The 18,330-nt window shown below is 50.6% G+C and overlaps 1 protein-coding gene across 11 annotated transcripts in view; it reads right to left on the bottom strand.

Annotated features, from left to right (window-relative positions):
• The window catches only part of Tns3 (tensin 3), a 271,418-nt gene that overhangs the window by 145,218 nt on the left and 107,870 nt on the right, over positions 1–18,330 (bottom strand). The window contains exon 1 of one of the 11 annotated variants that reach the window (XM_074065409.1): positions 12,151–12,525. The exons of 8 other annotated variants lie outside the window; for them this stretch is intronic. In XM_074065409.1, the coding sequence (XP_073921510.1) occupies positions 12,151–12,267 (117 nt within the window). In that variant the 5' untranslated portion in view covers positions 12,268–12,525. Of the gene's footprint in view, positions 1–5,328; positions 5,481–5,600; positions 5,703–12,150; positions 12,526–18,330 lie in introns of those variants that run through there. 2 more of the 11 variants (XM_074065412.1, XM_074065413.1) reach the window with 2 other exon arrangements.

Below are 18,330 nucleotides of genomic sequence, written 5' to 3'. Positions count from 1 at the left end.
ATCAAACATTGCCACTGTTGGTCCACCTGGGGAGGTCTGCATTGCACAGGGTGTTTCAGGTCACCCAGTGATACAGTTCCAGGAAGGAACAGTGGGACACTGGGCTTGTCCCAGTGAGAGGACTGAGACCACCCTCCCACCAGGGCTGGGCAGGAACCCAAACAACACTGGCTGTTACTACCATCTTTAATGCTGTTCTGCCAGTCCTACCTTACGATTCTCAATCACATCTATTTTTTGTTGTTCTTGGAGGTACTGGGGCTTTAACTCAGTGCCTGAGCTGGCTAGGCAGGTGCTCTACTGCTTGAGCCATGTCCCCAGCTCTTTCTGTAATAGGATCTCAAGTTTACACCTTGGCTAACCTAGACCACAATCCTCCTATTTATACTTCCACACATCTGGGATTACAGGCATGTGCCACCATGCCCAGCTGTTGGTTGAGATGGGATCTTGGAAAACTTTTTTGCTAGGGTTGGCCTAGCATCACCATCCTCCTGATCTCTACCTCCCTAGAAGCCAGGATTACAGACGTGAGCCACACGCCTGGCCGTCTACTCTTTTTGTAAGCGTCAGGGTTTAAAAGAACCTTGAGTTATGATGTGTCACGGTTCACAGTGCGTGTGTAAGAGCTGTGGTACATACCAAAGTGACTTCAGGAGCCATGGTCAGCAACTTTACGAGTAAAAATAATTTCCAACACTTCAGAAGTGAGATCGGTGCTCAGAGAGGTCAAGTTCATGTCAAAGACAACAGAGGGGGGAAGAGAAGCCCAAGCATCCCCCTTCAAGGTCTCCATCCAGGTGACACTAGGTGGCCCTATACCACAAAGCCTGTCTCAGGGACAGCCCTGGGACCTCCCTTCTGCAGCCCACTGACACTGGCCAAAAACACCCTCAAAAGCACAGTACACCACCTAATGTGGTACTGCCCCCTCCACTCGGTCTCGAACAAAGGAACAGAAAATAAATTCTACAGCTAGTACAGGGACCAAGAAGATGGCTGTTTTCCTAAAATCAACCCAACCAAAAGCCTCACTTAAGCCCTGAAACCCCGGCGATGATCACCTGGCCTCCCACACAGAGGCTGGAACCAGTGCCCTCTCTACACTGCCTATCAAGGTGACAGGGAGCATCATGCGGCCAGTCCCCCTGCTCCTTCTCCCTGTGTGAGGCCAGGCTGCTCCTGTCCTTGGTCCCCTCCCTTTTGAAAGAGCCATGCCAGGGTCAGCCTCCCAGAGCTGTCCTGGGGGTCACTAGGGTGCTTCTCATCATGGCTTGGAACTCTGCCTGGCACCACAGTTTCCCAGCTCCCACAAGACAAACCTGGTCAGGTGAGTCCTTCTGCCTCCTTGTCTTGCCACTGTGACTTCTGAGCCACCCTCTCACCATCCCTCTCATGGGGACTCTGGGTGGGTCCTAAGAGCCCTCCAGAGCCAGGACCTGAAAACCAGCACCCCTACCCTCAGTCTCAGACTAGAAGACTTCAAAATGACATTATTTTTTGCCTAGTATAACAGCCAAAATAGAAACTTCACAAATTCTTACAAGTGCTGGTGATTCCTCATTTCCAAAGACACTGTGGGAATAAGACAGGTAGAAGGTGTGAAGTCCGTTTATGGCCCATCCACAGGAGGAGGGAAGTTAAGGCATTGCCCAGGAAGGGGTGGGAGCCGCTGTGGGCGAGGAAGCCTCCACCCTCAGTAACATGAGTGCAAAAAGTGACCCACGCCTCAGTGAAATCAGGAAATCTGCAGATGTCAAAGGAAGACGACAGCAACTAGGGTAACAGAAACCCAGGACAGTCCATAGGACCACAGCCCAAGAAACTCATCGTAGTGGAAAAGATCCTGAGTTGAAAATGTGTTTAATATATGTGACATGGCTATTTCCCCCTTGTGAATGGCTGGGCACAAAAGTGGCTACACTGCCCTGTAGGGGACGGTACTGCCCATCGCTGATCCAGGAAAGATGCAAGTTCAAACTTCAAAGTCAAATTTCTAGTAAATGCACATAGTTTTCAGAAAGTCCAAAAACCACAAGTCTAACCATCCTAAATTGAGGACTGTCTGTGTATGATACATACACACACACATGCACACACAAATTTATTTGCAGACACATGGCCAGAAAGCAGGTGACCAGGCAACTGTTTCTTTCTGCAAGGTATTAGATCATTTCTTTCTTATTTTTTCTATACACATTTTTTCCCTTTTTTACTACCTGCACAGAAGACATGTGAATGTCAGAGGAGAAAGCCACCATGGCTCCGAGGCACTGCCAGGTTCTAGTCTGGCACCCAGGCCTCTCTCCACCATACAAGGAGCTGCTTCCTGCTTTCTGTCCCAACAAGATGACCCCTACAGAAGACAGGCAATGAAGGGAGCCACCAACCCCTTCACAGATGGATCAGAACTTCCTCCAACTTACCGTCACTCAAATCCAAACCCTGGGCTGGTTTAAGAGGACGCAATGGCCCGAGTACACCCACCCCTTTTCCCTGGCCTTGCTGTCCCAGGGCTACACTGCCACCTGAGTCTCTGGCCCTTCCTGCCAGGTCCAGCTCCACCCCAGTGGAGGGTTCCTGAATTGGCTACCTCTCCCTTTGGACTCAGCACCAATCCCAGGGGCTGATCCACGTCCCTGATGTGGGGACAAGACCCTGCCATGTTTCCAGCTAGCCAGGTGATTGCAGTCATCACCTTGTTGGACAACAGATGGTCCCCAGGCCCAGGGAGGTCACTTCCCAGCTGCAGAGGGAATGAGTGAATGCATGAATGAGTGAGTGAATGAATGAACACCCAGGATCTAGGCTCCGAAGCTACACCATGGCCTGAGCACAGCCCTAAACATCTTGCCTGACAGACATTTGGTAATTCACACGGTTGTTTGCAAGAGTCTGAATTTTAAAAACACACTGGATCGCACACCTTTGGTTTATAATACAACAATCACAGGGTCCAACTGAATGACCAGAAATGAACACCTCAAGAAGGCGAGAAAGTGATACAGTGAAAAACTATTTAGGCTAAGGTGGTCTGTCTGTGCAGGTAAGGGTAAAATTAAAGCACCTCAGATACAATACTGATATAACCAGTCCCTTCATGGGAAGCTCTTGGCTTAATAAGAGTGCCACTTACATCAAAAAGTGTCACATATGTCAAACTTCCAACAGCTCCCTGAGAAGAAAATGGCATGGGTTTTTGACCAACCATGGGCCTGGATCCCAGGTGACCCTGTCATGATCTGACAATAGGCTCTTCTGTTAGAACCCATGCTATGGTTTGTCCCCATCCTTGTGGGACTTTCAAGAGATGATTAGGGCTCTGTCTTCATGAATAGCTGCTCCATTCATTGACTTATGAGTTAATTAGTGGGTATCTCAAAAATGAGCCTTCCATAAAAGCAAGTTTGGTGCTGACTCCTGGATGTGCCCCTGGCACCATGCCATACCCTGTGATATGTCCAGACTGCAAAGACCTCCTTCAGCAACAAGGCTCCTACCAAACTCAACCCTTTGATCGTGTGAACTTCCCAGCCCCCAGAGCTGTGAGCTGAACAGTCTTTATAACTCACCCAGGCTGTGGTATTCAGTTATGCACAGCTACAGAAAACAGCCTGCCAAGACACCCACTTACCCAGTTTCTCCAAGTGTCAAGCTCATTTACCATGTGTGATGTAGTCACTAACTTCTCAGCAAGTATTGTGATAATTCACTGGTCAAACTTAACTCTCACACTGTACCTCATTCCAAGATTACACCCACACAGAAAAGCGTATGACTGTTAATGCCAGCACCAGCAAAATGGGGTGTAGAGGTGTCACCCTCCCTTGAACAGGACCAAGGAGGCAGGAGGGAAGGGCGGAAGAGGCCAGGATGCCCGAGGACACAGGTGCCCTGCGGCAGGAGAGTGAAGAGGGTGGTTAGAGAGAGGCAAAGACTCTCCTGTTCCCATGTCCTCTGAACCCAGTGTGACACTATGACCTTCACAAAAGTCGCTCAAGCCAGGAGACTGTGCCTCACGCTTGTCACCCTAGCTACTCAGGAGGCAGAGATAAGGAGGATCACAGTTCAAGGCCAGCCCTGGGCAAATAGTTCTCAAGACCTTAATCTTGGAAAAAAAAAAAAAAACACTTCACAAAAAAGGGCTGTTGGGAGTAGCTCAAGATGTAGGCCCCGGTTCAAATCCCAGTTCCACAAAAAAAAAGAAAATGCTTAAAACCTGAATGCATGCAAATTGCAAACCACGGCCCAATTTTTTTTTTTTAACCAAAAAGTATAATTTCCAAGGTTGAAGTAAACAGCAAAAAACTATTAACTGTGTTATTCCCACTGGAGGCCCAAGCCTGAGGTGTTACAGAGTAAGAACGACAGGTGAACCTCACAAAGATGGCCTGTCTGACGTGCTCAGCAACCTGGGGCCCCCTCCTTACCCAGTACCCATGACAATGCACAAAGGAAAACCTTCTGTGACTTCAAAATAAAAGGATGGGGACAGAAAGGAGTGACCCAGCCCATTTCACACACATAGTCAGTTTTTTTGTTGCTGTTTTTTTTTTTTTTAGTAAGTCTCCATCCACTTAAAAAAACACCTCCAGGCTGTGCCCTCTAAGGTCACAGACAGAGCTCAATACCCCAGTCCAACACGTGCTAGCCGTACCCCTTCCCTCCCCAGGGTACAGCTCAAGCCTGGCCACCTACAAGAAGTGTGTGGTAGATAGTGGCTTCCACAACACGTTCCGGGAACAGCTCCAGGGCCCAGACCAAACTCTGTGATGCACGCATCTCCCTGAGTCACCAGACCTGCATGGAGGACACTGTGCCTGGAACCACAGAGTGAAACTGTAGTCACACTTGTGACATCCAGGGCCTCTTAAGGTCTACACCCCACCCCGGCTCGTCTGCCTTGCCTCACAGGAGCCTCAGAGATGGAGCCGTCTTACCCTGTGCCACCCCATCCTGTCTACCCCAGCTTCTGGGACCTGAATCATCCAAGGGCAATGCTGAAAACCAAGGACAGGTTGTGCTTGTGACAGGTCCCCAAATGCATTGGACTAGAACCCTCTCAGGAGGCCCTGCGTAGTCTAAGTTAACAAGACCCCCATGTGTGCTACACGGCAGACACTGCCAGCAGTTTCTGAAACATCCTGCTTGTTGCTGACACAGGGTGACACAGAGATATGATGCCACCGGCGCAGTATTTGGAAGAGTAGACCTATACTTGGGGTCTACACAAGTTTCACCCTAACCCCCAGCGTCCACCACAACAGCCTGGAAGGCTGAGACACTAACTTGCTGAAAGTTACTAAGGAGAGCACCCCAAATCCTGACCTTGGACAGGAGATGTGGGAAGTATCTACTTGTAGACACCAGTCCTGCAGGTCCGCGTGCTAAGCTCGCTTCCTTTGCTGCGTGGCAGAGACAGCCGCCACCCCCGACCTCAGAAGCCTTCCGGAGGCCTCTGACCTTCACCAACCCAAGGCTGCCAGCGATCAGGGCCCAGCCTTCCCAAGAGAGGGGCGCACAGGGCCTTCCTGTGTCAGGGTGGAAACTCCAGGCCGCACAGCCTCCCACCAGCCTCCACCGGCCCACGCCTCCCTCACCTGTGCCCGGCTTGGCAGGTACTTATCACAGCCTCCACTTTCCTCAGGCAAGGAGAGAAAGGAAGGGAGGGGAACCAGCAGAGCAGAATCCGTGGTGAAGGTCAAACCTGCAAAATACAACCCTGCCAAGACCGCCCCCTTTCCAGCTCACCGCCCATCACTGCCATCTCCTGCGGGGCCTGGGAGCGCATCCTGCCATGTGACCAAGTAGCCTGAGGTCACCAAATGCTGTCTTTTCTGCTAAAAGAGAGCTGTGGACCAGGCATTTGGGGGCTGTCCCAGCCCTGGAACCCACAAGTTCACGAGTAAGATGCAAAAAGAAGTGTCCATAGGAGAAAGAATTTGATGAGCTGCCCAGAGGGTCTCTCTATTAATTTAAAAGTTAATAATACTTATCTTGCTAGGATTTTTTTTTTAATCATTTGAAACAAACACAGCAACAGCAATTTTGCAGCCATGGGATATAACCCAGGTAGCTATCTCACTTTTTTTTCTTTTTTGGGTGGCACTGGGGTTTGAATTCAGGGCTTGCTAAGCAGGGGTTCTTACCCTTTGAGCCACTCCACCAACCTCCCAGGTGGCCTTCTCTCAAGGAAGAACAATGACCCCACCGGTCACAAGATTCTGTGTGGACACCATGTTAAAAGAGAGACAGAATGCTGTGCATACATCTTATGTCGCATGGAGGGTGGGGGTCACAGTCTGGACGGCATGAAAATAAAGACACTCTTTCTTGGAAGAAACAGAACTGGCTTCATGCCATGGACACAGCCTGCAAAAGAGACTATCAGGACCCAAGATCAGGTTTGGCCACGGTGCACCTCCGGACACGTCAGTGCTGTCATAGCCCTCACAGATGTGCTCAACGTCTCTGTGTCACGGGTTAGGAATCCATGCAGGGCTGCTGAAAGCCTGCTGTTCACAGGGTGTGCACCTGCGCCCCATCCATCAGCTTCCCTGTGTGCAGTGACATACATAGCACACCATCCTATGGTGTGTCACCTTTAGTACATCACCCTGCACCTACTCATCTTCAGAGACCAGAGGTGGCTCAACAACCCTCTGTGCCACTATGAAAAGTTTCCATCCTGGGTTGGTGGAGTGGCTCCAGTGGAGAATGCCTGCCTACCAAGTATGAGGCCCTGAATTCAAACCCCAGTACCACCGGCGGGGGGGGGGGGGGGGAGGGAGAAAGAGAGAGAGAGAGAGAGAGAGAGAATGGCAGCTTCCCCAGGGCTACACGTTGTAGGATGGAAGGCCTGAGTTCAGATATCTCTGCATATTTGGGTGCAGACCTGAGGACAGCCAAGCACATCTATCTAGGATGGAGAGAGCCCAGGGATCCTGGCAGGAGGAAGTGGCACTACTGGGGGTGAAAAGACCATGAGAAATTCCCTAAGGGGACCACTGCCACATGGTCTTACCAGAGCTGTTCTCCTGGCTGGACTATGGTCACCATGCTGGCCACTACCTCATTAACATACCCAGCAGCCTCTACTGGACCACAGACGTGGAGGACATGCTCCAGGCAGGGTGAGGAGGGGAGGAAGGGGTCCCAGTCAATCTACAATGATACCAGGAGGTTAGTTCTAAGACAAGCTTGTCATCCAGGAAGGCCCATCCAGTTCTGGCAAGGATTTGGTCATATTTTGAGCTACCTCATTCATGACTAGTTTGACAAATCAAAAGTTTCCCAAAAGTCACAGGACTGTAGCAGAATTTCCCACTGGGCAGATCTGAGTGTGGTTACACGTCCCACTAACTGCTGAGTGTAGACTCTTGGGCCAGGGCACTTATGAGTCTCAATGGGCCCATCTATGGGATAGGACAGTGATGCCCTAGGTAAGACCATTCAGGGATCACAGACAAGAATCCTAGTGCCTGCCTGTGTTTTCACCAGGCACCTGTTGCTACCATCTAGCTTCCCATGTTAAACTGCACAGAATCTCCATCTCCAATGGAGGTCACTGCTCAGTGATTAGCAACTACAAGTCAAGAATGAAGGGCTAATACCGGGTGCCAGTGGCTCATATCTGTCATCCTACCTTCTCAGAAGGCTGAGATGGGGAGGCTTGTAGTTCAAAGTCAGCCCAGGCAAATAGTTCGTGAGACCCTATCACAAAAAAAAAAAAAAAGACTGGTGGAGTGGCTCAAGGTGAGTTCAGTACCACCAAAAAAAAAAGAAAGAAAGAAAGAAAGGGGCTGAGTCAGGTGCTGGTGACTCACTCCTGTCATCCTAGCTACTCAGGATGAGATAGGGAAGATCGAGGTTCAAGGCCATCCCAGGCAAAATAGTTCCAGAGACCCCATCTCCAAAAATAACCAGTGCAAAATGGACTGGAGGTGTGGCTCAAGCAGTAGAGTGCCTGCTTTGCAAGTGTCTGAATTCAAAACCCAGTCCCACAAAAAAAGGAGGAAGAAAGGAAGAGGAAGAGGAGGAGGAGGAGGAGGAAGAGGAGGGAGGAGGAGGAGGAAGGAGGAAGAGGAGGAAGGAAGGAAGAAGGAAGGAGGAAGGAGAAAGGAGAAAAGAAGAAGAAGAAGGGGAAGAGGAGGGGGGAGGGAGAGAAGGAGGGGGAGGGGGAGAAGGAGGGGGAGGGGAGGAGGAGGGGGAGGAGGAGGGGGAGGAGAAGAAGGGAGAAGGAGGAGGAGGAGGAGAGGGAGGAGGAGAAGGAGGGAGGGAGGGAGGGAGGGAGGGAGGGAGGGAGGGAGGGAGGGAGGGAGGAAGGAAGGAAGGAAGGAAGGAAGGAAGGAAGGAAGGAAGGAAGGAAGGAAGGAAGGAAGGAAGGAAAGAAGGAAGGAAGGAGAGAGAAGAAAGAAGAGGGAGGAGGAAAAAGAAGAGAAGTGGGAGGAAGAAGAATGAAGGGCTATCCATCCCCCCTCTGTGTAGCCAAGGCTCCACAAGCTTAGAGAAATGAGTGCTGAGTGGGCTGCCCCTGTCAGAGGACACTGGTCAGAAGGGTGCCAACAGCCCTGTGCTCCCTGCCCCCACAGGACACAAAATGCTCTATCAACACACTGTGAGGAGCCCAAAATCCCACAGCATGGGCCAGCAGCCAAGGTGCCCCAAACCTGTGCTTGTTCATACAGTATACCAGTATCACACAGTGAAAAGCTTACTGTGCATGGTGCAGGCTAACTGACAGGAATCTGTGCCGTGCTCCCCGTCTTCACCATCATTTTGCTGCCTGTGATTCCACTTACCTACAGATGAATGTGCCCGGAAATATTAACCGCAACTTTCCGAAAAACTGCAATCCGAGTAGTGTGATGAAATCTCACACCATGCTGTGCCATCTCGCCCAGGACGTGAGTAATCCTTTTGTCCTGTGTATCTATGCTGTATACACTACCCACCCAGGAGTCACTTGCTAGACCTCTCAATTGTTAGATTGACTATGGCAGTATCAGTGCTTGTGTGTTTGTGTAGTGCCTTAGGGCTTCGTTACCAAGCCTGCTCACTCAACCTCATCATACAGGTCCTGTACCAGCTGGCACCATCACAAGAAGGGTGAGTACTGCAAACTAAGATATTCAGAGAGAGAGAAAGGTCCCATTCCGTAACTTGGTGTGTGTGTGTGTGTGTGTGTGTTACTGGGGTTTGAACTCAGGGCCTACTCCTTGAGCCACTCCACCAACCTTTTTCTGTGTTGGATATTTTTGGGATAGGGTCTTGCAAACTATTTGCCCAGGCTGGCTTCGAACTGCAATCCTCCTGATCTCTGCCTCCTGAGTAGCTGAGATTACAAGCGTGAGCCACCAGTGCCCAGCTCCATTCCATAACTTTTATTATAGCATATTGTTCTTATAATTATTCTATTTTATTAGTCATTGTTATTAACTGTTCCTGTGTACACTTTATGAACTTTATTGTAGGTGTGGTTATATGAGAGAAAAAACCATAATATATGCAGGGGTTGGTATCATCTGCAGTTCCAGGCATGTACTAGGTCTTAGGACACACCCCCTGAGGATGGGGACAATTATATGAACTTGAGGACAAGGTGTTTCATCACACCTACAGTCACCAGGGTCCAGGCCACAAAAGAGCTCTATTTCAAGGGACATTCTGGGTTTCCAATCACCTTCCATGAACAGCATGTTCCTTGTGTCCTACAGGCTTCTGTGAAAAGTGAAGTTCCAGAAAAATCTAACAGGAGAATGATCCTGCAGCAAGTCCTGGTGGCCCCAAGACCTGGGCAAAGCTAGAGGACTGGGTGATGAGGTACTCAGAACCACCCTACTACTGCCTGCGCCGTTCACCCATGCTCAGCCCCTGGCTATCACCAAATCCCATCCCACTCAGGAGGTCATCAGAGCAGGGCCACCCAGGGACAGCCCAAGACACACAGCCAGGGCCAGAAACCCCAAGCTCCCCATGTCCCAGACCATGGTGGCTTCTCTCTAGAAGACAAACACTACAGCAGTCCCTGGCCTAGGGAGCAAAATTACCTGGTGTGGAAGAGACGAGACTGCAGAACAAGTGATGAAGAACCTGTTACATGGAGCTGCAGGGTCCCCCACCACTTATAAGCTATGTGACCTTTAATGGACATCTCACCCTCTCTGTGTCTCACGCTACTCATACATAAAATGGGGTCATAATTGCAACAACCTTCTCACATCGTGAGTATCTTCACGGACACATTCTCTGGGAATCAATCTGATGGTGTCACAGGAGAAAGAGAAAGGAAGAGAAAAGGAAGAAAGACAATGGCTCAGCGGGGAATCCACGGGGCACTTCATCCTGCAGGTGTGACAGCAGGTGCCACAGATACTATGGCCTGGGTGGGATGCAACCCTGAAGGCAGCAAACCAGCCTTGTTGCACAGTTAACACCAGCACCCATTCCAAACGAGCATCCTTCACAAGGGCCACAGGGCCATCATTACAACGGCACAAAGCCTGGCCCAGGAGGCGCTAGGGAGTGGTCCCATCTCCCTGTGCGAGTCCCTCCCTGCCTCAACCCCCACTGTCCATGCCCAGGCCCTTTGCCATCACCTCGAGGCAGGCCAGAAGCACTGAGAGTGTGACATGGCTACAAACTGTGAGTTTTCTCCATGGACTGAGTCAGGCTAGGGACGCTGTGCCTCCCAGGTACTGGCTATGGTAACCCCATTCTTGCTCCCAGGTCCAGGAGCCCCTGACTCGCACAGGGAACAGGACACCAGCCAGCACTGACTGACTCCAACAGCTGTTCACCTGGGGCTCATGACAGTGAAATCCCACAAAGCAGGACAGATGGAGCAGCCCTGTGGACCACCTCGCCTAGTCCCCACTGGCTTTGGCAGAAAAGCTAAGAAAGTTCTCAGGTTGATGCCATGCTAGGTATGCAGGCCAACCAGTGCTAACCACCACAGGCACACAGCTCTGTGGAGAGGAACAATAGTGATGGTCTTCTATCCACCAGGAAACAGGGCTGTACTGCCAGGTGCTGGTGACTCACTCCTGTAATCCAAGCTATTGGGAGGCTGAGTTTGGGAAGATCATCGGTCAAGGCCAGCCCAAGCAAATAGTTCTTGAGACCACCATCTCCAAAATGACCAGAGCAAAATGGACTGGAGGTGTGTGTGAACGTGAAGCCCTAAGCTCATACCACAGTCCAACCAAAAAAAAAAAAAAAAAAAAAGAAACAACAGCCACACTCAGGTGACAACTCAGAGGTACTCTTCATTTGTTCAGTCTTCAGTCCCCACACACAGGGGGCACCGGGGCTGAGCGTGCATGCCTTGTACCAGCTCTTTTACTTGACTAGCTGTCTAACCTTGGGAATGTACTTGCCAACTGTGACTCACTTTCCTTGTCTGAGTCATGGAATGAGACAGGAAAGGGGAGAGAGTAACAGCATCTCTGGCAGGTTTAAATAAGGAAAGGTAGCTTAACAGAACATCTGGTCAGTGCTCAGTGCTTAAGTATCATCTATGCACCCACAGATGTGGGGTCCACAAAACCCCCAACTTTTCCCTACAAATCATAAGGTCTAGTGTAGACTCAGTAGACACTGCAGTGTAGCCATGGCTGCACTGCCCATTTATCAGGAATAAAGCTCAGAGAAAATGGTTTTTTAGACATCACACAGCCAGTAGACCTTTTTCTCCCTTCCAGAATAAGAATAGAAATGAGTAAGTATCAGAATTGCCCAACTTAATTTTTGTTTTTCCTCATGAGCAGTGATCATAAGAATTGCCAGATAAAGTTCATCCAACTCAGGTTGGGAGAGTAAAAGAACTCGACTTTGCCTCTGAGCTCAACATTGTGCACAGACTGAGGTCCCATCTACAATTAATAACTTACTATTTGCAATCTGTAACTCCCTATTGCCAGAGTCCTGCCTCATCCCATCTGGTGGGAGGTCTGGCTGGTTTAGAACCATATGGAATGAGACAGGAAAGCAGACAAGCAGGGAGGAGGCCAGGGCTGGCCCTGGAGGAGCCTGAGAGGTGAACAATTACAATAAAACCTGATGCTCCCCTTTGCTTGTAGCACAAAACAACTTCCCTGGAAGGGGCTGACAGGGACAGGAGGTGGAGGTAACCAGCAATCAGGGACTTACTGTGCTTTGCCAGGGCCGTGTGACCAGGGCTGCTTCTCCCTCCATGGGGGTTGGTCCTATGGCATTGTTCCGGGTTCCTCCTCCTGCTGCTGATAGCCAAAACCCCCTCACACTCATGGCTCTGCTCTGAGCATAAATGAGGCTGGCTAGAGTGGCCCAGCAGGTGACAGAGTCCTGGGAGTGTGGGAGGCTCTGGGGCCACAGCCAGGAGCGGCAGACAGGTGCACCTGGCTCAAGGTGAGCACACAAGCTCACAGTCCAGAACAATATCAGCCCCACGGCTGAAGGCTAGCCTGCCAAGGGCCCACAGAGTAGGAACAGAGACCGCCAGGGACAGTCATCCAACCAGGAAGCGGAGCCACTGTCTTGGGGAGCAGCCCAGACCTGCTCTCCCGGGGAGCAGAAGCAGGGGGCCTGGCTGCAGCTTATCCCCCAGGAGAAGGAAAAAAACTGTTTCAAGTTCCCAGGAGAGCAGGGACTCACTGTGTACCCCAGAACCTAGGTGATACTCAGAGGGTGGCCTCCTGCCAGGCCACCTGCCTCCCTTCTTTCTTCCTTCCTCCTCTCCTGTCCTCTTCCCTTTTTTTCCTTCCTTCCTTCACCTTTGCTCCACCTTACTCCAAACAGAATTGAGGGGATCACCAATGAATGCAATATAATTAATCAACAATTTTTAAAAATGCACACAAACCAAGAAACAAGCACAAGGTCAAAGACTAGCTGGTTAGACCAGAAAGATAAAGGGCTTGGTGGTAGGTGGTAAAACCTCTAAGGATTAGGTGCTCAACCGGTTCTGAGTTTCCTGCAGGCCAAAACAAAAAGGGAGATTGTGGCTGGGCTGGCAGAAGCTTGGTGACAGCCTGGACATTAAAGGCCACTCAACCTGTGGAAGGCTCGCTTACTCCACCACTTAGCACTCAGGGGTGAGAGACATCCAGCTTATTCCTGTCAGAAGTACTGCTGCAGCTGCCTAAACAGGGCTTTTTGTTTTGTTTTGGTTTGGTTTGGTTTGGTTTTGGTGGGACTGGAGTTTGAACTCAGGGTTTTGCACTTGCAAAGCAGTCACCCAACCACTGGAGCCATACCACTTCCAGTCCGTTTTGCTCCAGTTATTTTGGGTATAGGGGTCTCGTGAACTATTTGCCCAGGCTGGCCTCAAACTAAGATCCTCCCAATCTCAGCCTCACAAGTAGCTAGGGTGACAGGTGTGAGCTACTGGCGCCTGGCAAACTAAGCTTCATTATGAAAGGTCATGTCCCCTCAACTGACAGTGAGACGGATGTCCACTCCTTTTACAATTACACCTTGCAGACACTGCTGCTCTTATTATTTCATGACAAAAATATTTCTTCACAAAGAGGACAACAGGAAGGGGAGGGTAGGAAGGCTTGCTCAGTCCCCTAATCCCTCCCTGGCACTGGGGTGCCAATGCCACAGGAAGTCACCTGAATTTCCTTCCAGCCCAGAGGGGTAAGAGGGGTCTCTCAAGCTAACAATGGCTGGGTGTGTTCCACTGCCCTCCTTGAGGCAGAAGGCAGAGAGCGCAGTGGGACGGTGGTCTAAATAGGATCACCTTTCCTCTTTTTTTTTTTTTTTTTTTTTGAGTTGGGGAGGAAGGCAGATACGGGAGTTTGAACTCAAGACTTCAAGCTTGCTAGGCAGATGTTGACCACTTGAGTCATTCCTCCAGCCCTTCCACCAGCTACAGTCAACAGACCTGAGACACCAACAGGACATCCAAACTCCTCTGAACACTGTTTTCCTACTGTGACATGGGTTGATCTCATGGCCTCACAGAACTGAGAAGACACCAACGGAGACCCAAGACCCAGGCCCACAGAAGGGCCAGCCAGAGCCTACAGTGCTCACTGTCACCAGCCCATCAGAAAAAAGGGTCTTGTCTTTAGTCCTAACCTCCATCCTGCACTTGACCAATGAGGAACAACTGGACAGCAGCCAGGGCCAGTAGGCAGGTGACCGAAAACAAGGAGCCCTGGAAACCCAAAGCTCTCACAAACACCACCTACAACTTGACACACGATCATGGCTGGACAGAAGTTCTACAACTCAGGGATACCTTGGATATGTCAAAGTAGCTGACAGAGGATTCCAAATGTCCTCAACACGAAGACATGGTGAACAAGGGTATTGATGGATGTGCTGATTACCTTGATTTGATCGTTACACATTGTATAAATATGTGCACAGAAGCATAACACTGTGTCCCATAAATATGTTCAATTACTGTGTATCAATTAGAACAGAAAGGGCTGGGTGCTGGTGGCTCACCTGTAATCTTAGCTACTCAGGAGGATCAAGGCTCAAATCCAGCCCAGGCAAATAGTTGATAAGACCCTATCTTAAAAAAAAAAAAAAAAAATCACAAAAAAGGGTTAGTAGACTGGCTGAAGATGAAGGCCCATACTGGGAAAAAAAAAAAAATTAGAACACAAAGAACCCCAAAGGAGTATCCCCAGGGCAGGCAGCAGCCAGGAGTAACAGCCAGGAGGTCTGTCACCCATAGCAGAACAATGCACCAGGGTGGGTCAAACATGCCAGGGAGAGCCTGATTTAGAAGGTCAAGAGCATTTGTCGTAGTACCATGGTCTGAACTTGTGTTGGGAGGTGTGGGCAGCCTGTGCTGAGTCCATCGTCCACTGTGCCCTCCAGGCCTGGGTCCTGTCCCGCCAACCATCCTACTGACACCCTGGCAGACAGCCTTGCAGAGAACCTACAGGCCAGTCCTGCAGGCAGAACACAGGCATCCCACCACAGATGGCCACACCAGTCCCAAGCATCCAGCCAGACCCAGGGCATATCTGCCCCAATATGTCAAGGACAAGGGGGCAGCAAAGTCACTGTGAAGATCTAAACCTACAGATGCTACAGACAAGACACAGGCCTTGGCCCTGCAGCCAGCAGGTTGCTCAGCACAGTACTCACGGGGCAAAAGGGCTGCCCAGAGAGCACTGAGAACAGGTCACAGATCTCCAGCCAGGACCACATCTTTCTCCACCCCAAGAAGGACAAGTGGAGCCTCTTAATTCTTCCAACACAGCCTTCGCCCAGACCAGCTGGAATAATAACACAAAGGATGACCCAGAAAAGGAAAAACAGTCGGGGCTCAGAGCCCCCTATATGCCTGGCTGTTGGGTAGGGACCAAGCCCTCCTACATCCGTTTGCTCAGCAAGGCTCTCAGCCAGATACCAACCACTGCTGATGCTGGAGTCTCCCAGCAGAGCCCAGGTATGTTCACCAGAATCAAACCAGGGATGGACCCCACAGGGAGGCTTGAGAGTCACAAAGCCACTTGCAGGTCGGCTTGTCCGGCAGAGAGCAAAGCTGCTTTTTAGGCCCCAAGTGTCCTCATTCAATCATGGGGCTTAGGAAGCTTGTGTCTACAGTATACCTACCTCTTGCTTCCTGGGAGAGCAATGCATGGTCAGTCGTTCCTTCCCAGGAAAATGGCTGTAGGTAATGGGGCCTGCAGGCTGGATGGTGTCAGCTCAGTCACAGGCTGTACTTCTGATACGGTTTGGATACGAAGTGTCCCCCAAAAGGCTCGTGAGTTGAAGGCTTGGTTACCACATGGTGGCTCTATGGGTAGCTGATTGGGTCATGTGAGTCCTAACTTAATCCCCTGATGAGTTCATAGCTGAATGGGCTGTTGGGAATGAGGCCTGCTTGGAAGGAGTGGGTCAGTGGGGCCTTGCTTTGAGAGGGTATGTCTTGTCCTTGTCCTCTCTTCTCCTCCATGCATCCTGACCACCAAAGGTGAGCAGCTTTGCTCCACCACACCCTTCCCCTACAAAGGTCTGCCTCACCACACACCCAGAAAGAAGGGACACAGCCAACAATGGGCTGAAGCCAATGAAACCATGAGCCAACAGAGAACTTCCTCCTTTCAAGTTGCTTCTCTCAGGTGCTCTGTCATCACAATGAAAAACTCACTAATACAACCTCCAATCCAAGGGCACAATTTTTTCTCACATCTTAGCATCAACCCCAAACCAAGAGAGACAGTGACCTGTCCTCATGGGAAGACCAACCACCCAACTTCAGGAAAGTAACCAATGATGAGGCAGAGAAACTGTTCCTCATCTTATAAACCACCCTCAACCCACACACACTCACTCACTCACTCACTGCCCGGGGCCAGAGGCCACAGGCCTTCCATTTGTGTGGGCTGGAGGTTGTCACCATAGGCAGGGGATGCCACAGATCACCCAAAGCCCTCAGAGGTGTCAGCTGCCACAGCAAGCCATGTGCAGTTGGACCCTTGGAGTTTCCTTCCCACATCTCCAACCTGTTCATTCTCCTCCCTGCTCAACTTTCATGTCTCTGAATGCAAATTAGCATCTGCAGGAGGACTGGTACATTCTCAGGCACAAGGGAAGACGGTAAGAGGGAAAGGAGATGCCAGAATGCCTCAAACCGAATGGCTGAGAATGCTGTCCTGGAGAAGAAGTCACTTAAATGTACAGATAAGGGGCCTGAAAACAAGAGGAGGCAATGTTGGAGGTGACAATCATGGGCCCCAGCACCCAGGTCAACTGTGGCCACTTTGGACGTGTTGCAGTGGGGAGGGCCTAAAACAGGGGGATGCCTGGGTAGGAGAGAGAATTTCTCCAGAAGTCTGAGCAAAGAAATGGAGGTAGCAGGCTGTATGCTCCAGAGGAAGCCATGGGGGATACATGTCAGACTCCTGTGGAGTTCACAGCATGAAAGGTACAACAGATCTCATGGAGCCAAAAGCCAGACACTGAATTAAGATGGTCCCTAAAGGCACCCTATAGGTGTCCATGGGAGGAGGAGTGATAGGGGTGGTCAGCACACAATTCCGGTTGTTTTTAACAAGGTTTAGTGTCTGTGGCAGCTAGAATCATCATAGGAGGATCACAAAGCACTGGGCCAGATAGGCAGATGGTAGGCACAAGGTCAGACAAGCTGCTGCCCTTGACCTCCAAGGTGTCAGGAGCTGCTCCCCAGGGAACCCAATGTGTGCATATCCCCCAACTCCAAGCTCCCTGGCTGACAGGTTGGAAGGCTGAAGTCAGCCCCAGAGCTGGCGTTTACACCATGGAAACCAGCAAGCATTGCAAAGCTGGGCCTCCCCCTCCCCAGAGCCTGTATTAAACGTTTGCTAGAACGATGCTTCTAACTTTCAGGCGCCTCAGTTTCCCCATTTGTAAAGTGGGGATGGTGGCAGCGTGGAATCCAGTGTGCCGTGAAGACCCAGGAAGATTTAATGCACACCAAGTGCTGAGCCTCGGGGCTGGCGGAGTGGCTCAAGTGGTAGAGCACATGCCTAGCAGGGGCAAGGCCCTGAGTTCAAACCCTCAGTACCGCCAAATTAAAAAAACAAAAATAAAAGGTTGAGCTTCTATCAGCCTCAGTCTCTTCCCAGTGGTTTACTTACTACTAGTGAGGAAGTCAAGGGTGGCCAGGAGAGGAGGGCAGGAGTGCAAGTGGGAAAGAAAGTAAGGAAGAAAAGAAGATGGAGCCAAATGGACCAGGTCCCCTAAAGTTGAAGACTGAGACACAATCGTGGGTAAATCTAGCAAAGTCCCACACATAACCCACAAGACACACTCTCCCCAGGGCCTGTGCTCCCTGTGTACCCCTCTGCAGCCTCGTGTGAAGCCCCCGGGCTTATAGCCCAAGCTCCTGGGGGATTCAGTTCTTCTCCCTTGGCATTCCACAGGCCCTTCTGAAAAGTTATGGGAACCAGCAAATGACACCAACAGGGGCTTTTTTGGAATCTGGAACATTCCCACAGGCTCACGTGGTGAAGGCTTAATTCCCCAGCTGTGGTGTTATTGGGGTGGGGGAACTATAGGAGGTGGAAGTAGGAGACTGGAAGACTTTGAAGGGTGTCATTGTCTCCCCTGCCCATGCCTTTCCCTCTCTCGCTGCTTCCTGGCTACCATGAGGACTGCAGCTTTCCTCTATCGTGGGTTTCCCACCATGGTGCTGTAACATCATCGGAGCCAGAAGGCCATCCTACATGGAGCAAGAATGACCCTATACAGCTGAATCAGAGCAAGGGGGTAGCACTCCTTTCTGACGTTGGTAAACAAAAGTTGGTTTTTCTGGGGGAACGAGACCTATACATGAGACTGTTTGGTGCTACTAGGAAGATTTGACAGACCTCATAAAATGGTGAAAGGGGCAGGAAA

Source organism: Castor canadensis, chromosome 2 (assembly GCF_047511655.1).
Source record: "Castor canadensis chromosome 2, mCasCan1.hap1v2, whole genome shotgun sequence".
In the NCBI taxonomy this organism is placed as follows: Eukaryota; Metazoa; Chordata; class Mammalia; order Rodentia; family Castoridae; genus Castor; species Castor canadensis.
This window is presented reverse-complemented; position numbering and strand designations above follow the sequence as displayed.